The 24313-nt window shown below is 40.0% G+C and overlaps 1 protein-coding gene and 1 long non-coding RNA gene across 3 annotated transcripts; one reads left to right on the plus strand and one right to left on the minus strand.

Moving 5' to 3' along the window:
- The first annotated feature begins 6811 nt into the window (after window positions 1-6811).
- LOC116724022 (uncharacterized) lies at window positions 6812-8281 on the plus strand. Its single transcript, XR_004340096.1, has 2 exons — window positions 6812-7165; window positions 7817-8281. It is a non-coding gene; the product is annotated as an uncharacterized LOC116724022 (long non-coding RNA).
- A 12759-nt stretch (window positions 8282-21040) lies between these two features.
- On the minus strand, window positions 21041-24141 carry mzt2b (mitotic spindle organizing protein 2B). 2 transcript variants are annotated; one of them, XM_032569426.1, is made up of 5 exons: window positions 24006-24141; window positions 23662-23850; window positions 23429-23577; window positions 22457-22594; window positions 21041-21644 (listed from the first exon to the last, which is right to left on the minus strand). In XM_032569426.1, exons 2-5 carry the CDS (start codon window positions 23835-23837, stop codon window positions 21499-21501), a joined length of 609 nt encoding a protein of 202 aa, XP_032425317.1. In that variant the 5' UTR covers window positions 23838-23850; window positions 24006-24141; the 3' UTR covers window positions 21041-21498. The 2 variants fall into 2 exon arrangements, with proteins under 2 accessions (XP_032425317.1, XP_032425318.1); XM_032569427.1 differs by lacking the exon at window positions 22457-22594.
- Between the last annotated feature and the right edge of the window lie 172 nt (window positions 24142-24313).

A 24313-nucleotide genomic window follows, 5' to 3' on the forward strand; every position in this document is an offset into this window, starting at 1 on the left:
AAATCTACAAACCCGCAAAGCCACTGACTGCTTGGGTGGCGACAGTTTTAGTTTGATGAGTCGCGCCGAGGAGTACGGCGTGCAGATGAAACAGGAAGTATTCCCCAGAGAAAGAGGTGTAAAATCATGTTTTACTGGTAAGTTATTATATTTGGTGTGTGGCTCTGGAAAGTAAAGTGCATTTTTACAACTCGTTGCATAATATTGGTCAACGGACAGAGCGATGTCTGTAGAAATGAACATGTTTTTTGCTCTTTGATGTGGAACTTTTCAAGCATCGTGGAGTACTTGACTGGGATAAGACAATAGCTGCATTTCCAATGTCCATATACTGTAATTGCTCATTTTGACATTTTAAAAATAAATTGGCGCAACGGAAATGGGAAATTTTTCAACAAAAAAGTTTGGTGCAAGGACGAGGTGGCTTTTTCTGGCCGGGTCAAAATTGATTTATTTTGCGAATAAAACACTTGCTTCATCACACGAGTCACGTGATCAGCAACCGGATGATGCAACAGGCGCAAAACCGTGAAGAAGACGACAGGAAGCAGTGAGAGGATCGGGGAGCGACATTTTTTTTTTTTTTTTTGCGAATTGTCGTGTGAACAAACTTATTAACGTGTGATTTTAATCGCGTTTCTTATTTAATGGAAACACCGCAATTGCGAAATTGTGTTTTTTCGATATCAGCGGAGTATTGATAAAGTTTTGCTCACTTCTACAACAAAAATGCAGCTACTGTTAAAGAATAAAGGATTTTTCTTTTCCTTTCTGACGTTCACAAAGGGTAAATATGATGTCAGTCCATAGTCTAAATTGTACATTGACACAATAAAATGCTCTTAAATGCCTAATTTCTGACTATGTATTTGAATGTGGGATATGGGTGTTCTTAATAAATGTCGACTTTTTTTCATGTCATTTATACCTACAACCTAAATTATTCAAACTCCTGGCAGATTCAGGCTCAAAGGAATCTTTTTATTTGACCAACACTTTGGTTCTGAGAACTGTGTGAATAATATTAAGATGACTGTATTTTTTTATATATATATATAAATGTAAGTAAAAAGATTTTTTTAACCCAACAGTTGAAAGTGTTTACCTTTTTTACAAATGCTTGCTTTTTTTGAAAGAGAAATGCACTTACTGCTTAAATGGAAAATAATTTATCTAAATCTGTGAGAGATACTAATAATAATCCTGTAATTAACTTTGTTTCTTTTGAATTCTTCAGGTTTACACTTGGCAATATTTTTCATGATCCTTGGTTGTGTTTAGGTTCTCTTGTGTTTCCATTTATCTTAGTGTCGCTCCATGTTACTTCATTCATTGGTGTTGAGTTTCGGAGTTGTTTTCTTGTTCTGTGCGTCAAACTTCGGACTCGTCTTGGTATTGTTCTTTGGTTTTGGTTAGTTAGGTCCATTCTGTTTCTTCTGTCCCTGTTTTTTTACACTTCTGATTTTCTCTCAGCTCTTCATTCATTTATTAAACTCACCTGGTGTCTCTGACACAATGCCATCTCCGCAGCATTTAATCTCCTTGGTTTCAGTCACTCTTTGTTGGATTCTTAAACTCTTCCTGTCGAATGTTGTTGAGAGGATTTCCCGGAGGCGGAGTTTCAGGAAGAGCAGGAGCTTCTTAAAGAGACAGAGGCCTGATTTCAAAGCATAAGTTATGAAGCCAAATTTATTTTAAGTCGTATTTAATATGTGAAGCATTTTTATAACAACATTCAGTCACCGTCAGTGACTGATTGTGCTACAAAATGTCTGGAAAATACATAATACTGCCCTCTTTAAATTTTACATTTTCATAAAACCTTACAAAATTCTAAATAATCTGAAAACATGTTTTCATCTCCAACGCACTCCTACAAAACCCATGTACAAGTTGCTCTATGTCATTTCTCCCAGGAATAAACTGACATCTAAACATATTTGGTCAATAATTTGTGGAAAACGCGAATCGCCCAAAGTTTGAGTCCATTCAGTCTCCGCAGACAGGTGCTTTTTTTTCCCTCTCTTGTCTTTGCACACCTTTTTACCTTCACATCTCTGAACCATCTGAGCATTATCACATGCCCCTCTTTTCAAACCACATCCGGGTTTGAAGAGAGGGGCTCATCTCCGACGTCGCCCCTGTCCAAGCCATCAAGTCCACAGTGCAGGGCTGAGCCGTAAGAGGCCTCCCAGGACCTGGAAGGTTAATATTTGAAGGAGCGATGGGTCATAAATATGAGCAAAGGGACTTTTAATTAAATAAGCACTTCTTAAATATCCTCCTGAGCCCACTGCTTTTGTTTAAAGATGAGTGATCGACTGCTATCTCTCCGGGCAGGACCATTAGTTTCGCCACTCCCCGACATACTCCAGCCGTCCCCACTGTCTCTCTATTTTTCCAGATCTGTCAACATCTCTCCTCCCTTTCTCTCTCAATTCCCCTTCCTGCTCTCATACCTCTCGCTCTCCTTCCTTCCCCGCCCCGTCTTTCCAACCCCCTCCCTCCTTTTGCGTGCGCCTGCTGTCAGCTCCCCTTTCCCTTTTCTGTTTTCATCAGTCCACGTCCCTGAGCCTCTCTCAGGAGGCCCATATTTCTCCGAGCTCGTGACAAGGTAATGAGGCCATGCTAAATCCTGCCACGCCCTGGAGCTACATCAGAAGGTGGGGTGGGGGGGTGGGGGGTGCAGGTCGTTTCCCGCCTGGCCTGGCCCGGGCCCTGCCCTGCCCTACCCGGCTGAATGTCTGCTTCGGCTTTAGCATCTGTCAGCACCTGCTCTGCGAAGAAAAGTTTTCTTTTATAATCTCCAAAACTATGAAAAGTAACACACAAAAAAAAACTTGAGAAAGTTCTCATAATGAAATAACTTCGTCTTTTTTTTTATTCCTCTCTCTCTCTTTCGTTCCCTTCTTCTTCCTCCGGAGCTGTAGTGCAGCAGCAGCCTGCCACGGTCTGCTGATTTCTAGCTGGAAGATGGGGATCGGCAGGGGAGCTCAGTCTGGCTGTGGGCAGCCGAGCCACACACACACACACACACACCCACACACACACACACACCCACACACGTACACGCAAAGAAGCAGGTATGCAAGGCCGCTGTGGGTGTAAATGTGTCTTAACACTTGTACCGTGTCATTCTTTACATTTTTGTCCGAGCGGGTTATCCTGGTGCTTGCATGAAAGACGGAAATCTTCATATACCAGCATAAACTACATCTATAGGCAGCAGGAGAGTTCCTTGTGTGGGTGTGTGTGTGTTTGTATTGTTTTGCTATGCATTGAAGCTTCCCATGTTTGACCATGACGTTCTTCCTTAATAATCTATCAAGAATCTGTGAAGTTTTTTTAATATTTGTAGCCGTGGGGTACAAGACGGGCACACTGTATTTCACACCTTCATTTAATGGAAAGCAGGGAAAATCCTACAAATGTTAATGGTACACTTAAAAAACACAATGAATGAATATAGAAACATATTATTGTTATTTGGGGGAGACCCTGGGGGTTTACAGTGAAGCAAATACTGTTGCTGTAACTTTTTATATCGCTGTTGGTTCAACATTGTAATTTAGACCTGGAGGTGACATTTTAGTGATACAAATGTAGCAAGCGTTACATTTGTAACACAATTGTAAGCATTGCAATTGTTACATTGTTACATTTGTATCACATTGAAAGAATGTTAGCGGATAAAACGGGTTTTGCACAATTTAATTTAGCAAAAACGATATGTGTTGGGTTATCCAGAAGTCTTCTTTTAAACAATCGGTTAGCATAGCTAAACAGAGCAACGGCACTAGCTAAACACTTTTAAAGATTATGTTGATTTACACGACTGCTAGGACGTTAGGGGGGTTTAGATCCCTTTAAAGTGCAGATCAATCAAATTTTATTTGTCTCAAAGTGCTTTACATGATAAAAACACAAGGTCATAGAGCACACAGTCAACATTACGTTTTACACATCGGATTATTGATTAAAGTTTCATGATTAGGTTTCAAAAGCAACTCTGAACAGCTGGGTTTTTAGTCTAGATTTAAAGGAACTCAGTGTTTCTGCTGTTTTGCAGTTTTCTGGAAGTTTGTTCCAGATTTGAGGTGCATGGAAGCTGAATGTTGCTTCTCCTCGTTGGGTTCTGGTTCCGTGGATGCAGAGCAGAACCAGAAGACCTGAGAGATCTGGAAGGTTGCAACAACAGCTGTGAGAATGTGAGAATGTTCCAGAGAAAACTCTTTTGACATGAACTTATTTGAAGAAACGAGGAGCAAGAGCTATGAAATTGTAGGCGTACAGACGGCACACGCTCAGTTTTCCAATATTTGGCTTCGTTACCTCTAAAACGTATAGCTCCGGTTACAACCGCAGTCTTCCCGACGTGCACGCGCTTTCCATGTTGCCTTCATACTTTGCCTTTTTTTTAACTAACTCTCAGTATGGCTCTGTATAAGTCTCTGGCTCTAATGTGTCACCAAGTACTCTGTGTGTATGTATTCTGTAAATCTCTGGTAAAGCCCTTTTGATTCACCATACACATGTACTGAACAAATACACTGTTGTTTTAAACCTGAATACATATATATGCGGAACTAACGGGCAGAATTTTATGTTCCCGCTAACGCCATCTTTAAAAAGTGACACCAAAACATCAAAAAATACATATATAAAAAAGCGAGGTATGCGGACTCCCTGCCACTAAAGTATGATATTTGGGAACTTTATGGTTTCCCATGCAGCTATAGTGACACAAGAGGCTCAGATTATTCAACCGAATCGGTTCGTTGACCCGGATTAACGGACTCACCAGAAAGCACTGCTGACTCAGATGATTCGGTTGACTGGCTCCCACTTGCTTTGTGTGCCGACTTTGACAATACGAGAGTCTTTCAAAGGGTGGTGCTATACAAATACCGGCCCAAAACAAGCACACGTCCAATCTAGAAGAAGAGATCGGCTGTTTTCCCTTCTGGATGTTGATGTGGGATTATTCAGGACACACTCTAAGGTTCTTCTGACATAAAACAGGATGGCGGATAGTTAAAGGTTGCCATTTTTAGAAGGTTTGGAGGTGTCCTTGTTTCTGAAGATGAGCTCAAATCTAGACCTAGCCCAGCTAAGAACGTCCAAACAGATGAGTTGAGTTGGAACGGACGATGGTTGAGAAAAAGCATTGAAAAGAGACGGGGGAAAAATGATTGCTCATTGGAATATGAATGTAGTTTTTGTGTCCTTTTTTAGTCTCTGAGAGAAATAATGATCCACATTAGGATCTCTTCTCACCATAAAGCTTCCAAACTCATGATACAAAAATCTACAAACATACACAGAAGGACCCAGTGGGTGAGTGCAGATGATGAAATTCATTTCGCACAAGATTTCTCGTTAACAGTAGCGAAGACTGAGGTATAAATTAGGCATAAACGGGAATGCCGCAGGTTTTTTAGAGTCTGGACAAGTTTCCGTCACCTGTTAAAGATCTGAAACACTTAGACCACACTTATGAAACGCCAGTCCTCCAGGGAGATAGTCCTGTAACTTTCAGATGTGTCCCAGGTCAAACACGTGGATCTGATTGTAATGTCACTAACAATACTCTGTAGAATCTAACTGCACCATGAAGAGCTAATTCATCCTTTTGATTCAGGTGTGTTGGACACCCAACAGTTACAGAAACTGAGATTCTTTTGAACACAGTTTTATGAAACCTTTATGTTCATGTAAACACAAGATATATTTTTACTTTATGTCCTATACTGTGTAACTGTGGGGACAAGGTGTTGCTTTTACAAATGTGAGTAGCTGATAAGCATCTAAAAAGCTAAAAAAAATAAATAAAAAAAATAGGTGAACTACAACCTAAAATCAGAGCAGAGTTGAAAAGGACCAAAAAGCAGGACAAAGGACAAAGTTGAAAACATCTCTTCCATCAATCATACTAGGTAGGGATCATACCACACACCCCAACGTCTCTCTGCCTGGCTTTCTAACTCTATGGGCATGACAGATTTCAAGTGGAGCTGCAAAAGCAAATGAGGTGGATTAGCAATGCTAGCCAACAACTGATAGTGTCATGTCATTAAATGTCATATACTGAGCTGGTAGCATGTGATGACAGTCATGAGATTGTCGTCCAGCAACAGTCTTCAGTCAGAGGCCTCTTCAGATTGCTTGCAATGCAAGGCTGACTGCTATTGGAGATCCTTCCTGCCCACACGATCAGCATCCACAACAATCCTTTGAAGATATGAGTAACAACAACATTTAATTAATAAAGTGTTTTCAGATTTGAATGAAAAACCTGAATCTTTTCAATGTTTCTGGCTTCAAGTAAGAAATATATAAAAACCAAAACATGTAGCCTAATCAAAACTGAACTGAATTATTCTTTGTCTTTAAAAAAATAAAAAATAATAGATACTACTATTATACCCCTAATAAATAACAAACACACACACGGCATAAACTGGAAACCAACCAGTTTCAATGAGTTACAATGAGTTGAAAACTACGACAGTGTCTTAGGGCCATAGTAGATAGAAAAAAAGGAGGGATAACTTTCTGCCAAACAACTCAAAAATCTTCTAGGAAAAACAAGGACATTTCAGAGTTTCAAAATTAAAAATTTGCAAGAAATAAAACAAAAAATTTTGAGATTAATCTCAGGAATTTTCTAGGAAAAAAATAGAAAATTTTTGACTTTTAAAACACACATTTCCATTTTTTTTCTGACAATCTAAAAATTGTTGCAAATTTTTGACTTTTCAAGCTTAGAAATTTTTTTTTCTAGGAAATTTCTGAACATGGTCTAGTTTTTTTGGCAGAAATGTACTCCCCTTTTTTTCCCCCTCTTATCTACATCGGCCCTCACTCGCCGTCGCAGCAAACAAATTAAGACGGAAACGGGCGTAAAGCTCCTCTGTCCTGTGACAGACCGCGAACCACCGCGTGTTCATTAGCACCTATTGATCCGCGTGTTTACCAAACACTCTTAATGACAGCCATGAAAACTGGAACAGCAAACAGACAGATTGACGCGGACCGATCCGCGTGCGGGACGGAGCCGAAGGAAGGAGGCGAGGAGATGGCGTGATGATGGAGGCGGTGGAGAGGAAACACTCGGGGAGGATATAGAGACGATGGTCAGGGCTCGCGAGTATTGGACGGAGAGGTAAGGCGAAGAAGGTGAATGGAGGAGTGGGATTGTGTGATGAGGAGGAGGAGGAGGAGAGAGTGTGAAGTCGGGGAGAAGGAGAGCAGAGGGGAGCAGCCATATTAAAAATGCAGCAGTGGGGAGCAGGCCGGGGATTCACAGTAATTAGATGACAAAACGGCAGCGGGCTGGAGATGAGAGAGAGGGGTCACACACAATGCCACTGCCGCCGGGTAATTTGTAAGTGTCAATCACCAGCCTGCCAGGGGAAAAGCGAAAGAGAGAGAGGGGGAGAAGGAGGGATGCAGGCAGAGGTAGTGGGAGTGAGACTTAGTATGAGGGTGCAGGCAAGGCCGAGAGAGAGAGGTGGAGAGGAGCTGATTTTTTTTAATACAAGAAATAAAAAGCAATTCGGAAAGGAGTCAGGAGAAAGAAAGTGAAAATTTAAAGACAGAGACTGAAGGTGTGAGAGCAGGTATGGAGATGGAGATCCAAGTTTTACGATTTGGTGTGGAATATACTGTATATGTATATATATATATATATATATATATTTTTTTTTTAATGTTCCTGGTATATTTTCTGGCTTGTCAATGCTTTGAGAGCGACATTTCTCACGTTCCTCTTTTTTTTTTTTTTCCTCTCTCCCCCAAATCAAAACATGTCCAGGTGTTGCATCACATGAACCTGTCACACGTGATCAGCGGCGCTGTAAAGGGACTGCACCTGCAAGATGGTCACATTTTCCATCGAAAAGAGGGAAAAGGACTGCAAGGTGTTGGTACTTATTTCAATAAGAATACGCTGACAATAAGAACGTAGCAAAGTGCTGATGAATGCTGAAGAGAAAACAGCTAGTTCTGGATGTTTGTGTTGATGACATCAGAAGAGGTACGGGAATCAATACATTTTGTAGAGTCGATGCGTGCTTTGACTCATTTTTAGGAAATATTGAGCCAGAACAGCCTTACATATTTAAATCAACTTTGACGAATGAGTTACGGGTAGTCCAACATTTTTGATGAAATCCATGCCGTGGTTTTCAAACAATTACTTATTGAGTCCCGTTAATGCATCAAAACATAAGTCCATAACCGCTGGTTGTTTTTACAATAAACATATTAAACTGCGTCATTGTGCTGCCTGATGTCACCTGATGCACTTGTAACTTTGTTTAACCAGATGATTCCCAGATCAAAGCTGATCTAGTGAAATTGTCTGATTGTGATCGCTGATCAATTGGTGCGTTATTAAAGTTATTAAAAATTATTAAACGAGGGAAAAACAATGAGTAGAACTCACTGTTTTTGGTGCCTTATAACTAATGTTACGTCATCAGGAATGGCCATGTGTAATATCTGAAACTAAGGCTTTAAGAAATCTCTACACTGGATGAAATATTATAAAATGTGAATTAAAACTTTGTGCCTCTTTCAGTGACATTAAAAATGTTAAACATTTATCATCTTTCACTTGCAAGTGAGTCTGAACAGGTATAATATTGCCAAGATAAGATAACCAATTACTTTTGGTAAGATTACTGTAGAATGGTGGTATTGATGCATTATGTATGTTTTGAGCTAAAATACCTAAAAAGGTGTTTTTGCTTTTATTTAAAGGGACAGTATCACGTAAAATCGACTTTTTTGTGAGTCAATTTTGTTCCCTCATGAAAAATATATCTCAAGTGTTGCCTTGATTTTTTTCATGCTTGTTTGAGAAATCCTTTAGTCTCCCGTAGCAACGTTTTGGCTGTGCAAAACGCCTGGGTGAACCTAGCCCCGCCTTCGTGACCACTCGGCTCCTTCAGACTAGCCAGCAGCCATTAGCAAACTCCTGGTGGCACTGCGCATCTACTGAGCTCATTAAACAAACTGGGTCTCAGTGAAACGCTGGTAAAAACTTTGTTAAAGGGTTAACAGAGAGGCCCCAAAGTTGTGACGACTTTCTGAAGGCGGAGTTTCAGGAAGAGCAGGAGTTTCTTAAAGAGACAGAGGCCCAATTTCAAGGTGTTAAATATCAAAGTAACATTTCTTTTAAGTCATATTTGATGTGAAAAGTATTTTTTTAACATAAAAACATGAAGGTAATATGGTTACTTGATTGTGCTATGAAATGGCAATATGTGCCTGGAAAACACTTAATACTGCCCCTTTAAAACAGAAAAGCAAGTGGCAAAAATGACACAACAGATTATAGTTCTAATCATGTGTTTATATTTATTTATTGCTATTTTGTCACATATGAAATAAACACCAATAGCCTTTATTTCGTATGAATTGTGTTTACTAGGTAAATAAACACAATTCAAAAATATATATTAGATATTGTTTTAATTACATGACATTTTTTGCTGCCACATTATCATCTTCGTTCTTTGCCAGTTGTTACTGCACCAACCTTCTTCCATTTGGTGACAATGTTTTTAGCCACAATTTTTCAGCTTAATTACGTTCATAAGTATTTTCTTAAATAATAAAAAAAATACTCAAATGACATGCATTGTTTAATTGTATATTGTTTTCTGGAGATCCTACCCCCTACTTCCAGTGATTTTTGATTCCTGATTTTCATTTAGGCCGGTTGATTCTAATGACATCTGACAGATGATGACCTCAAATGATCATCATACCAAAGTAAATATGGATCAATAGCAGATATTACTTACTTGAGTCATATATAAAATGACATTTTAAAAAGATCACGTTACGAAATGCATTCAAGGTACAGAAAAGTCCTGCATTTATTTGTTGAAATATACAAGCCAGTGTATGGAGGTTTGACATAGTAAGCCACCTGTACACCCTGTACTCCTTCAGATAAATGAAAAAATCTCTACTATTAATTACTTGAAGTCATCGATGATTCATTTTGGTGCACCTGGATAACCAGGACGCACCGACCTTCCTCGGTGAACTCTCCAAAGGGGACACGTTCGCCGAAACGAAGGCGAACGGGAAACTGGATTAACCTCTACGGCATCGGCCATTTATGTAAATATTCATCATGTTATAGGCTAATTGTGTGGCGTTTTTGTGGCATGGTATGATGGACGGTTGAAAGTCTGTGTGTGCGCGCGCGAGCGACAGGCCTTTCTTTCTTTTCACAGTGGGTACAATGGGGGGCAGTTGTTGGCATCCAGCCAGAGAGTGAGGATCCAACACAATGAGCAAGCGGCGCCGCAGACGGCCGAGGGTGGCGCGGCTAACCCGTGTTTTCTGTGCACGCAGATGCGGCGGCATACATCCGTACAAGCGTGCGCGTGGAGGAAGTTGAAGGCACGTCTTTACACATGCAAAATGCTCATGGCGGTGCGGCATTGTGCGCATGAGGCAGAGCAGTGACAGGACATGACATGACAAACCTGACATAAAGGAATCCTCCAGGGTGGGTGAGCGGAGAGGGGAGGGCCGCTGGCCTCTTTATCTCCAGCCGTCCTCACATCTGGACAAGCATTTACATGCGTACGTGTGTGTACTAGGGAACCTGTACACTTTAAATGGCAACCCCATGCAACAGTCTACGTTTTTCAGCTATTTTAAATCAACAGTGTTGTCACATTCTTAAAATAATGACCTAAGTAAATTTTTTTGCCAATGAAATTACAACTTATTTCTTTCCAAAAGATGTTTTAGGCAAAAAAGAAAAATCACTTGGCAAAAAAAATGACAAGTCATTATTTTAGGAAGGTGACAATATTCAAATCAAGAAATTTGTGGGGGGAAAAACTGACTTATTTTTCTCGTTCATCATTGAATCAAACTATAACATTTGTTCTCTAGGTCAGTTAGGATTAGGAAAATCATTTCTTTATTAGTTTATTTCATTCATTTACAGTTTAAAATGAACATGTCGCATGATGACATTAACAAAAATTTTGAATAGTCAGTTAGGTCAATTTTCTATACCATAGGCAGATAAACATCAATCTACCATCCGTATAGATACAGACAAAACACTATTATTCAAGGGACTCCTGGAAACTCAAAACCCAGCGTGTATCGTATCGTTTATCACTTATCATGATAAAGTTCTTCTCATGATACGATTTCTTATTGTTGCCACAACAAGTTTCAATTAATAATGTTTAAAATCCTCCCACCCCCCAAACTGTCAGTATTGTTGGGAATGTTAGTCTTACTATTTTCTCCACTGTTTTTTTTTCCATTGAGTTTATCAATAAGCATCAATAAATTAGAAAATATGATTAAACGCACCCACTTGTGGAGCTATGATTGTTCCAAAAGTCACCTAAAATTACCCAGAAAATGAGTAAGAGATAGTTCATATGGTCACTTTTATACTTATCACAAAACTTTAAGATATGGTTATAAAACTTTAAATCCATATTGCTTACCCCTAGCATATATGATTCATCTGTGCCTAAAGAAAATGAGACATTTTATTTTGGGTAATTGGAGTAAAAGGGGGTTGAATCCCAGAACACAACACAGATTTTTTATTTTTTTTTAAATACATACGCCTTTTAGGGAATTTTTTCCCCCCGCCTCTTCATAATTACTTCATGTTGGTTCACCTGGTAAAAACTCACTGAAACGCATTGAGGTTGGCGGTGGAAACGTGACAAAGTGAGAAAAAATAAAATAAAAAAAAAGATCAAAAGGGGGTGTGAATACTTTTCCACAGCCGTTTGTTCCTGTGCTTCACTCGATCCGCATCTCGGCGAGCAAACAGGTTCTCCTCACGTAGAGAAAAAAAAAGAAAGAAGCTCAAAATCAAATTAAACTCAACCAGTTTCAAAGTTCATACAACTGCAAAGGTGCATTAATTAAATCAGCATGAATAAAGGCAATTAAAACATTCACAGCTGAAATACACAGAATAGAAAAATTCATTAAAATCTAACTGAGATAAACATAGACCAGTAACCAGTATGTGCCGTAATGAAAAGGAATTTTGATCACTCCAACACACACGTACACACGTTAAAAAGAAAACTCCTTTGGAAGTCTCTCAATTGGGAAATGATTAAACTCCTCTTCCTTGTTTATACTTCAGTCAATAATTGGCAGCTTATAATCAACAGTTGAATTATTGTTACTTCTGCTTACCAGAGCTCTTCCAGAGGTAACAATGAAGCTTGAAAGGACATCATGCCGAGGCAGCCAGCTGGGGAACACTGGGAGTTTATGTCCATCAAGTTACCGCTGAAAAAAAAAAGGATTAACTAAGGACATCTTTGTACTTTTATCCTCATCAACAGCTTATGAGAGAGGTTGTTTGGTTACTTTATTTTCTCATCCGCAGCTTTACCAACCAGTCTCCAAAATGTCAGAAGTTGGAGAAAATTGTTATTCGCAATTCCTTGTGGCCGCAACACGTAGCCCAAATGTCAAATCTTGTAATGATTTTTTGTTTTGCTGTAGGCAAATTAGATTTTTAGATGTTAATTTCTGCAAAGACAGACAGAACAGAATTAGTCGAAATGCTAACATGCTAACAACCCTTAGCTAACATGCTGAAATTAGCATTTAAGGATAACCAACAATGGCAAAAATGAACTATCATCCTAGCATTAGCAAACATGCTAACTATAAGTTGGTGGAAAGTGAAATGAAATTAAAGAAGCAATATTATGTAAAATTGACTTTTTCTTGTTAAAAATGTTGCTAAAGGGTTAACAGAGGAGCCATGTTGTGATGACTTCCTGAAAACAGAGTTTCAGAAAGAGCAGGAGCTTCTTAAAGAGACAGAGGCCCAATTTCAAGGCGCTAAATGACAAAGTCAAATTTCTTTTAGGCCATTTCTTGTCTGAGTATTAAAAAGAAAAACTAAAAAAAAAAACATTTAAACAACTGAAAATCACCCATTGTCTTGTAGACTATTTAAAATTTAAAGGAGATTTTATGCTAAAAATAAGAGGAAGTAGCTTTTTAAACCTTAAAATAAGGCATTTTAATTATTTGCTAACTGTATCCATTATTCTCTGAGAATAATGTTTTACCTAAAGGCTAAACAACTTATGGCATTCCCACGATAATCCCTCAAACAAGTACAGGTCTGCTGACACACTTAAATGTTTTTTAGTCAGTTCATAATAACAGAAACAGAGGCGACATTTGTGTGGTGGGACACCAGATGAAAGTTGCCAACCTAAAACAAAGTCAGAGATTGATTGACCCAATAAAACACACATCCGATCATTTTCCCAAACAGCAAAGTTTCCGGTTAAAAACCAAACGGCAGCGTCGCCGGAAACCGTGAATTTTGCGGCTCACAGCTGCACAGGACCCCTTCGGTTTCGTCTGTGTTTACGTGTGGGCTTGTGTGTAACCTGACAGCCTGCCACCCAACAGGGGTCCGAGCGAGTGTGAACTCCGCTCGTTCCCACAGCTGCCATTAGCAGACGGAAGGATTGCCTCTTGCTAACAAAGTGAATAAATAAATAAAGCTTAAGAAGCCTTGTTTACCTCCTCGGTCTCTGTTGATTAGTGCTACTTAACGAAAAACAGGATTTTCTGTAAGCGTGGATTAGGGTTTATATATATTTACCCAGGTAATTACAGTCATCTCCGCAATCCTGCCAACTACACTGGAAAAACACAAAAATCTTACAAGTATTTTCTGGTCTACTTTCACGTGCAAATATCTTATTTCATTTGAAGTCAGACAAAACTAACCTATGAGTAACTTTTCAGCAAGATATAGGCTCTTGTTTTACATCAATAATTTTTGAATATTGATAAAATTACTAGATCCACTGGCAGATTCATTTTTACCTTTATAACAAGACATTTTCCCCATGTTATAAGTGAAGAAATCTGCCACTGGAACTAGTCATTTTTATCAATATTCAAGAATTATTGACTTAAAACAAGCGCCTATACCTTATGTGAGTTAAACGGCTGCTTAGGGCCCCCACACCAGCAGGGGGCCTCCAAGAGCACGAAGATAGCATGATAAAATATCTATAGATACTTAAAATAACATTGAATAAAACTAAGTCCTATTACACAATGAAAAGCAATCTCTATCTTATTCTTATAGTTACACAAATAATAGTTTGGTTTTCTTCATGCTGTTGGCTGCTGCTATTGCTGGGGAAATACAAGACATCAAACTTGTCAACTTGTTTACTGTAAATTTAGTGCTTATCAGCTGATGTTACTTTGAGATCATTAAAATAATACGGCACTCTTAAATACCACTCTGCATCTCAAAATACAATTGTTTTTTTTTTTCTTTTTAGTTTTTTTTTACTCCTGTACAGTTAAAATCAACAGCCATATTAACCGGTATGATGTGAGCTAATTATGAATTATGGTAATGATGGTAGGTATATTGCACATATAGAGGAGCACAGGAATAATAAAGAATCTGGTGTTTGCACCCCATTCCAGGCCATGCTGCCCTGGGCAGAAACCCATATCGCCCTTGATAAAAACCGCCTCTGAGAAAGATAAACCAAATTTGCTGTTGGTATTTCCTTCGCCTCGTGCCACAACTTTACTTTACACATTGTGTTGTCTTAAGTTTTTTTTTTTTTTTTCCTGCCTTAAAATGGAGGGGAAAAAAATACCCCTGCTTTGTGTTTAAAACAACAAACGAGGCGCCTGATAACGTATATCTCTGTTATTGCGAGCTAAAGCCGTGAAAACCGAGTCCGTACAGGTCACAGTGTTTAATTTAGTCCCTCCTCTCTGTGTGGCATGGAGCCCAGGGGCCATTTACTCCTGCTGAGGACAGTAAATCTCTATGGCCAGATTACAGATATACTGTTTCGGGTTTTAGCTTTCCACTTATTTGGGAAAAGAAGAGAACTTTGTGATTAGGAAGAACCTAGAGTGATAGATTGACTGAGCTCTGATGACTTAAGATATTCAGTCATTACCATTAAATAAACTTCACAGTGTGAGTGTTAGTTCTGATGAGTAAGCACGGTATCCACGACAACCCTCCAGTTTTTTTAACCATTGGATCATTCAGCTTTTGGGCACACAGGAGTGAAATATTGTCAATATGATTAATGTGTTATTAAAAATTTTATGTTTTGAAAACTCTCTCACGCACGGACTGGTTCCGAGAGCAAGACACAGATTTAACACCAAAAAAAATCCTACAATTTCAATAACGCTGTTTAACGTATAAAATATAAGACATTTATTCAATTACACAAGTCAATAAGTCATTAAGCCACCAGGAATAATAAATATTCATTACATTGAAATAATCTAAACAAATTGTGTCAAGGTAAATGACCTTGCTACTCAAATGCTGAAATTTAATAAAAAAGTGACCAAAAAAAAAATCTAATAAATTTTCTCACTATAGTTTCAGCAGACTGAAATAATTTTATTAATTCTACCTGACCTAAAACAAGAGAAGCTTGGTCTGATTTAACTTCAGACAGTGAGAAAAAAAAATTTGTGTTTGTCTTTTTATTAGGTAGATAAAAATATCTGGTTTCAAGGGTAACATTTTCCAAATTTAGGCTTTTGATCAAAAACTGTGCCGTTTGATTTTAAAGCACTTTCAAGAATTTTATACTTTTACACTCAGTATTGTATTTTCCAGGCGCAGAGAGCCACTCTATGTCATAATCAATTAACTATGGTAACTCCTGTTGTTATAAAAAATCCTGCATATATCAAATTGACTTAAAAGAATTTGTACTTTGTATTTTAACTCCTTGAAATTGGGCCTCTGTCTCTTTAAAAATTCCTGCTCTTTCTGAAACCCCGCCTTCAGGAAGTTATTAAAACACGGCTCCTTTATTAATGACATTTTTATCAGCGTTTCACTGAGAAGTAGCTCCTATAATGAACTCAGCAGATGCACAGTACCACCAGATGTTTGCTAATTGCTGCTGGCTAGTCTGAAGGAGCTGAGTGGGTGGGGGGAGCTGCTCTGCAGCTTTGAGGAGGAGCTTCGTCTCAAAGGCGGAGCTAGATCCACCCAGGTGTTTTGCGCAGCTGAATGGTTGCCACGGGAGATTAAAAGATTTCTCAAACAGGGATGAGAGAATCACGGCACCACTCTGTTTATGTTTTTGATGAGGAAGCAACATTATAACACGATGTAAAATTTGGAAGTCAATTTTATCTCGTTCTGCCCCTTTAACAGATGTGCTTGATGAAGTGGCTGCTGAGTGCATGTTTTAGTAAAGTAACAGGATCAGTTTGTATTTATCCGCTATAGGCCATGGCAGATAAATAGTAAACACACACACACACACACACACCGCACTTTCCTCATTTTTGTGAGTATTAAAAATGTACAGCCATGTTTTACTTCGATTTCAAAAATATGGTTTACTTTGGGTTGGTCTACTCAGTATAAAATTCCACTGCAATAAATTTAACTTTATGGTTGCAATGTGAAAAATACTATATATATATATATATATATACTGTATATATTATATATATATATATATATATATATATATATATATACAGTATATATATATACATATATATATTGTGCATCAAGAAGCCTTATATATATATATAAGGCTTCTTGATGCACAATGTTCTAGCTTGTACTGCACAAATGCCAGTCAGTTCCCCTCTATTTGCTGCAGAGAGCTCAGCAGATCGAAGCAGAAAGATCCGCATGGCTTGGCCCCACTACAGATAAGTTGGGTTTTTTTTTAAAAAAAAGAAAAGAAAAAAGGGGGGGTTGTTTTTCTAACTTGGGTAGACTGACCCTTTTCGCTTTGACATCGCTGCTGCTTTTGGAAGGAAGGAAAACAAAGGGGAAAACAAAAGCAAAACAAGACAAAAAGTGACATTTATGGTCTTCAAGTGCTGATGCAGCTACAAAAGGGACAAAGATAGAAGAGGAGGATCAGCAGGGGGAAAAAAAATGTTTAGCTGGTGGATGAAAGACTGTAGAGCGAGGAGAGAGTGAGGGGGAGATAGAGACGGAGGACAGAGGGATGGGTGGTGGTGGTGGGAGGGTGGTGCAACAAGATGGAGAGAGACTGCCTGCACATACTGTCAAGGCAGTTAATATAAGGCGTGGAGATAAGGCCCCACAGACAAACATTGACCAAATCAGGCATTTCAGCAGCGCAGCCCCAACTGTCAGTCAGCCTGAGAGACAGACCAACAATCAGCACTTTACCGCTGATAAGGGCTCTACTGGGCGCGTGCAGGAAATAGCCAATCTGCGGCTGGGGCCTAGAGGAGAGGAGAGGAGAGGAGTTGGGGAGCGCAGGGTGTTGGAGATGATGGAGAGTGAAATTCAGAGAGAAACGTGGACCGAGAGTTCACAGGCTGTTGAGAGGTTGGAGAAAGCAGACGCGGAGGTGGGGGGAATGGGATGATATTCCTCCACACCCAAACGCTCTTGAGGAGGAAGGGATTCAATGGGGGAATAAAAGTGGCAGGGTTTTCTTTCTTTCTTTTTTCCTTTTTTTAATGAAAGGAGGGGACCAGAGGTGTGATGCTGGCTCTTAAAATAGCGTCTCTTCCCAGGTTTTTGTCACCTGGGAACAGCTTGCTCAGAGAGGGTGTGAGAACTTGGTTTAGACCAACACCTTCCATTAATGATTTGCCAACAGCTTTGACTAGCTCATTCTTCAGCGCGCTGGTTCGCCTCTGCCTTCGCCTCGCGCGCGCACAATGGCATCGTTTCATCCTCTCTATTGATTAATGGCGCGTAAGAGTGTGTACAGGAGCAGACTCGCGTCGCGCCCCGAGAGGAGGATAGCGCCAGCTGCTTTAATGGAAGAATAAGTGCGGGGCTATGAAATTCCCTCCCCATAACAAAATAAACACATCCCAACATAAAAAAAAAAAAAAAAAAATCTGGACATGGAATGCCTTTGGAAGTCCAAGGAAGCGGAAGGCCGCGCAGAGCGCTAGCTTAGGTATACACTGACCCCTGCAGGCGGCGTCAGGGAACCGCATTCCCCGGGCTTTTAACTTTTGAAGGAATAAATTCCCAGTCGTTTACCTTTTGTCAAACACATTTAGGCTCCTCTGAGCGAAAACTGCAGCGCTCACCCAACAGCTGGCGAGTGTTTATTTTTCGGAAGCGGGAGCCGGAGAGGGGAGGGCCGTCTGAGCCTTCCTTGATCATGAACCAAACCGCCATTAGCATGACCGCCGATAAACAGTAGGAATCGTAAACAAGCTAATCACCCAGGGCATATTTGTATTCGCATTTGTGTTCGCACGCACTGATGTACAGGGAGGGAGGAGGAGGAGATGAAAGGGTGACGCGAGTGTGAAAGGGTTAAGTTCCATCCCTGGTTGCATGCTGCTTTCCCTTGCTCTGTCAAGCCCCATTAAACCTGCTACACCACAGCAATATGGCGCCATCAATTACAGGCATGCTGCCATCAACGCAGCGCGCGCGGAGAGGAGAGGGAGAGGCAGGGACACATAAACAGGACAAACGGCCACATAAAAAAGCCCCGCAGCCTTCCTCTGTGTCTCCTTCTCTTCTTCTCTCCTTGCACCTTTCACCCCCGAGGTGTCATTTCGTCTGTCAGTGACCAACCTGCAAACAGCAGCAGCAGCAGCAGAAGAAGAAGGAAGAAAACCAGAACAACTTGACGCGCTTCAAGTTCACTGTCACTCATGACAGAGCTGATTTGTAAAGAAGAAAAAAGGGCCAAAAACAATTCGACGGTGTTAATTGGAAATGTGCCTCTACTGCCCCCTTGTGATAGAAGTTAAACCGTTCAGGTCATAAGAATCAAAATTCAGACACACACACACACACACACACAAAAACTTATCATCTTCCACTCCTCATACTCGCTGCTTTTATTCTCGTTGCCACAAAAGAAGAAGAAAAAGAAACTGTTTTTTTTTTTTAAATCAATAAGATCATAGCAGAGTAAGAGCAGTAGCATTGAGCGTTCTTTGTCAGCAACACTTTGAAATCTGCGCTTCCTCTCCCCACGATGCCGAGGAAAACATTCATTTCTCGAGATGTTCCGAGTTATCGGCCCTTCAAGACGAGAAGGACGAAGCCGCCGCTTGGTTAGCGGAACACAGAGACGTTAAAACGGAGATCCCAGCCAGCTCAGAAATGATTCGGCTCTTCCGCCGCCGTTTTGTTGCTGGAGAATCTTCAGCCGAAGCTTGATTTGGAGTCTTGAAGTTAAACAGAAGAAATTTCAAGTGTCTGGCTTTGGCGATATCGCAACAGCCTGCAAAAGAAGTGAAACATTTGAATGTTCATTGAATTCACAAGCATGTCGCTTTCACTGTCTCAGCTAGGAGTCGGACTGTAATTTGCACAAGTCAAATTATGCAAAGGGATTTGCAGTTCAAGGAGAGTGACCTGAAGGAGTTATGTAGCCTGGAAGTGTGGCCCCGACAACAGAGCTGTGCACTGAGATAATAAAACTTCTCTGCTTTTTGTTTTTCCAAAGGTTTTTCTGGCACTAGAAATTGAACAGTAATTTGACGGGAAAGACATGCAGCAAATGCCCAAGACCAGGAGTTGAACCCAGGACAATCACATTGAGGTCTACGACCTCTACGCTTTACAATCTACCCTTTCTTTTCTTTTTCTAGTATATTTTAGTGTTTTTTTTTTTCTTATTTTCAATCCATTATTCCAAGCCAGTAGCTTGGCATCTGAAATCTGCTTTTGTCAGTAGGACAGCAATTAGACTTTTTAAAAATGTTTTATTGGATCAAGCAGTCTTTATTTTATAGTGGTTAGACAAGAAAGAAGTAATGAGAGAGTGGGAAGACGTGCAGCAAAGATCATCAGGCCGGGACTCGAACCTGCGACATTCGTGTCGAGGACTCGGGTCTCCATACATGGGTTGTGCTCTACCTCTGTGCCACCACAGCACCCCAGCAATTAGTCTTTGTGAGATTATTGTCCAGAGCCATCTGTCATTTTCTCTTCTCTTCAGCCACTTATCTCTTCTTCGGGCCGCATGTCTTAAGATTTAGCATTGTGGACTCGGGACGGCTGATATTGTCTGTGGTGAGGCATTTCTGCCAAAAATCTCAGTCTTAGTGTCGTCTGCCCAAACCTCTTGGTTCTCAGTAAAGATCAGCAGTATCCACATGGCTATGTAAAAAGAAAATTCCCAGACGTAATTGTCAAACAACTGTTTGGCGTGTAATGGTTGTTATGGAGACTTGGTGACCCATTGATGCAACAATGTGCTGCAGTGACGTCTGTAGAGATTTTTCTTCTGTCATCTACCTTACCTTCCTCTGTCATGGTGGAAATGTTGTCACAGTTCCACTTGATTCAAACTTTTTTATTATTTTTATTATCATTTCCTGTCCAGATTGTAGATGTGGGAAGACGACTCTGGAAGTAAACCTGTTAGATGTAGCAAAAGGCTTGAGATCATGCATGACACAGAGCCTGCATCACGCATGTTTTAGTTTTTCTGGAGGTTTGACAGCTGAATGAAAATAATGGTTCATTAGTAGGCCTCTAGATGTAATTCAACTATTTGAATCAGTTGAGTTCAGGCATATTAAAACACCAGTAGGACGCTGTTGGACGTGCCTTGTTTAGATGAAAATGTGTTGGAACATCTTCGTCAGAGTCTAAAGACTCTAGACCAAAAACCAACAGTCTTTGGAAAGACTAAAAAAAAAGTTCACAGATGCTGTTTGTCCACCCTGACTGAGCTTGAATTTAGCTAAGTCTATAGATGTTCAAAGTTGGTAACAAATCAATGTGAAACATTGCAAAAAGTACGAGTAGTTTTGCCAACACAACAGACCCTTTGTTCTTGAAAGGGAAATTACAGGAAATTCTGCTTATTCAGCTAAATTTGTTTACGACTTCACCGTAAATATTCAACACATTGTGCTTAAATTATTACAGCAGAATTAAGAGGAAAGTGAACTACTGTGTGTTGAGATCTGTCAAACTGACAAAACGGATCACTTGGCTGAAATCGTTAAAAAAAACAACAACAAACCAAACACGGCAAGTTAATCACAGATTTTATTTATTTGAGTTATATGATATAAAAACATGCACACGTCAATGCATTTGGGTTTTTAAAATAGAAAAACAAATATTTGACATTACTATTAGTACGTCACTTAAGGTAAAAGCTCCATTTGTAAAGCAACAACTATATTAATGGACGGATAAGGAGATACTTTTTGTTGGCAAAACAATCCATCATCCCTTGTGCTGAAAGCATACTCACTAAAGAGGAACGGTAGTTTTACATGTTTAGTATCATTTGTCAAAATGAATGTCAAGATGAAAAAAGTAACATTTCTTTTGTCGTTGACAAGACATAAAACACATAAAACACTAAAACAAAGAGCAAATAATTCTAACCATTTGGAACGTAAACAGTGACAGAGTAAAACAAATGATTTACATGAAACTAAGCCTACATATTCACATAAGGTCCCACACTGAAGAGGCTCTCATGACGAGTTTATTTGTGACGAAGAGCTGCTGCTGCCTGAGCTCTTGGTCTTCTGCCCTCTGGTGGCGCTTGGCTGCCGCTGCACCTTCTGGCTGGAGGGCTCTCGACTCTTCTCGCTCTGGCTTGCTCCGGGTTTATTGCGCACTGATTGAAAAAAACAAAAACATAACCAAACAAACAAATTAGAGGTTAAAATAAAAATAAAGATGATTTTCTGATCTGTGGTTCCAAGCAGCACGGCACTTATGGAGTCAGGGAAGGGACTGACGGAGTGAGATGAGGCGCATGTTGCCAAATTGTGATTAATGCTAAATGAATCCAAAATATACAGAGTCTTCGTATGTCTTTGAAAGTATTCAGATTCAATTTATGAAAATATTTTTTTTTTTTTTTCCAGATGTATAATTTCTATCTGCCTTTGCTTAATCTGATAAAAGGTGATAAATAAAAACAGTTTCTCCCCCCCATTCTTCTTCAACTTTTTTATGCTAACATAAAATATTTACTAACAAATGTTTTAGCATAAGAAAAGTCAGCATAATATTTTTAAATGTCAAGTTGGCATATCATTTTTACGCTAACATTTGCATGTTAGCATAAAAACATTTAGGCGCTAGCATAAATGCGTTAGCGTTGTGCTTTCAACAGCCTCTTTTTAAGTTATTTTAGGGAATTTGTGCTTTTGTAAACCTAAAATAATCTCCATTTTTAACTGTTTCTCCATACATTTCAGCCACTTTGAAAACAAAACAAAATAAAAGAACTGCATGGTGAATGCGAAAACACTCACGAACATTCCAGTTTATACATGCTTGCGCGCACAGACACACACACACAAAACTCTTTCCATTCAAAACAATCAATGGGATGAGGACGTCTCTGGCTTTGTATTGTAAATATGACAAGAACTGCTATTTCTGAGAAAGAAACCCAGACGGAAGTGAAGGAGAGGGGACCTTGAGAGTGAGCTGAGCTAGCATCTTGGGGACCGTAGACCGCAATCTTAGTGTTGACCCTTGCGGATCTGGGGGCTGACGCTGAATGGTGGGCTGCGGCGGGCTTGGGGCTTTTCCCAGAGACCAGAGATTCTTCCTCTTCAGGAAGCAGGGGGCACAGAAAGAAGAGAAGCAATTTGCACAGAACATGAAAAAAATTTGAAGAAGCAGTGGCAAACACAGAGGCTATGCTTGGTCTTCCTTTCACCATATAGCTGGAAAGCCCTTATCGGCAAAGTAAACAGGGAGGAATTGGTGTGAGTTTGAACTGAACAACAACTTAAGGAACATGTGCGTTTTACAGATCTGAAACAGAAAGTGAGGAGCAAAGAAAAGATTGTGGGAGGAAACTAGTAATAATAACAACAGCACTTATATTTGCCGGGCATCGTCACGTCACCAAGGCACTGCTGAGGTATGAACCAGTAAATAGAATTTTTAAAAACACCAATTATTTTTAGGCTCTCTGTTGAGATGCACTGATCCGATGTTAATATCTGTATTGGTCTCGATCCACAAGGGCAGATCTATTCAGTTTTGTTCTACGCTCTGTGCTGTGAGGGGCGTCTAATTGCACTGAATGAACAAATAAAAGTGGTGTTGTTTTTCCATGTTTGACCGGGCTTGTGAACTTATTGGTGTGTCTGAGTGTGTCGTACTGGTGCGGAGTTATCAAATAAATCTGTAATTCAATCTTTGTTTAGAAAAAACTGTTTTCCATATTTATCTGAACTTGGAAAACGATAAAAGCAAACTTCTTCAGACATTTAAAGTCTAGGTGGTTGTAAGGTGACTAGCTGTGACACAGTTCCAGTGCTGTCAACACTCCTATAAAGTAATGTTTATCTAAACAGGAACTTCAAGGTATTTTAGTTGAAGTCTTAAGACAGCAGCTCCTTCCTTGTCCGTGCTAACTTTAACAAGCACACTGACCTTTGACCTCTGCAGGTGCTGCGGTCGTGCTCGCTGGGTGCGAGGACTCTGCGGAGCTTTCAGTGACTCTCAGGCCCGCACACATCGCCTTCAGCGTCTGGAAAACTGCTTGAGGGGCCACGTTCATCTTCAGGAGGTCCACGATAATCCTGGGTCGGGCAACGACGAATCAGTTCACCTCTCCACCGGCAAAACAAAAAGATTTCACATTTCTGCCGACCGGGGACACTCACTTGAACACTTCCTGATCCACTGTGATCCCTGCAGCTTGGGTCAATTCAAAGAGTTCACTCTCTTCAGCACTGAGGACCTTCTTCTTCTTTATGGCATATTTCTGCACGTTACTTGTGACGACCATCACGGGAGAGTCAGGGGCCGTGGCCCCCGTCTGCTGGGCCTGCTGAGACATCGCTGGTGGAAACCTGAATTATTGGCGATAATAACAATAACAACTGGATCAGAAAGTGTTTCTCCCGCCCGATATAAAACCATGGAACATTCGTACTCCTTTTTTTTTTTTTTTTTTTTTAGATATTAACTCATACAGGACTACAACACGTTAAATTAACAAACATACCAAATCACAACGCTTCATTCAATAGGATTATTGTTGTCATGAAGGGAGTAGTTTACCGCTTGTAACGGCATCAGTTGATGAAACAAGACGCGCCCAAAATGCGTCACTGATGCAAAATAGTGCCGCGCGGGATGATGGGATATGTAGTCAGAAGCGCTTAGACCTTGTAAGAGCTCGTTAGTTTATGCAAACTTAGCTGTAGCGTCTATTTTTATAGTTAGCGTAGCTTCCTTGAACAGTTATGTGTAAGCTACAACGTCGCCTGGCAGCACGTTAAATAAAAAAGATAAATAAGCGTATATAGTTGC

Source organism: Xiphophorus hellerii, chromosome 8 (genome assembly GCF_003331165.1).
Source record: "Xiphophorus hellerii strain 12219 chromosome 8, Xiphophorus_hellerii-4.1, whole genome shotgun sequence".
In the NCBI taxonomy this organism is placed as follows: domain Eukaryota; kingdom Metazoa; phylum Chordata; class Actinopteri; order Cyprinodontiformes; family Poeciliidae; genus Xiphophorus; species Xiphophorus hellerii.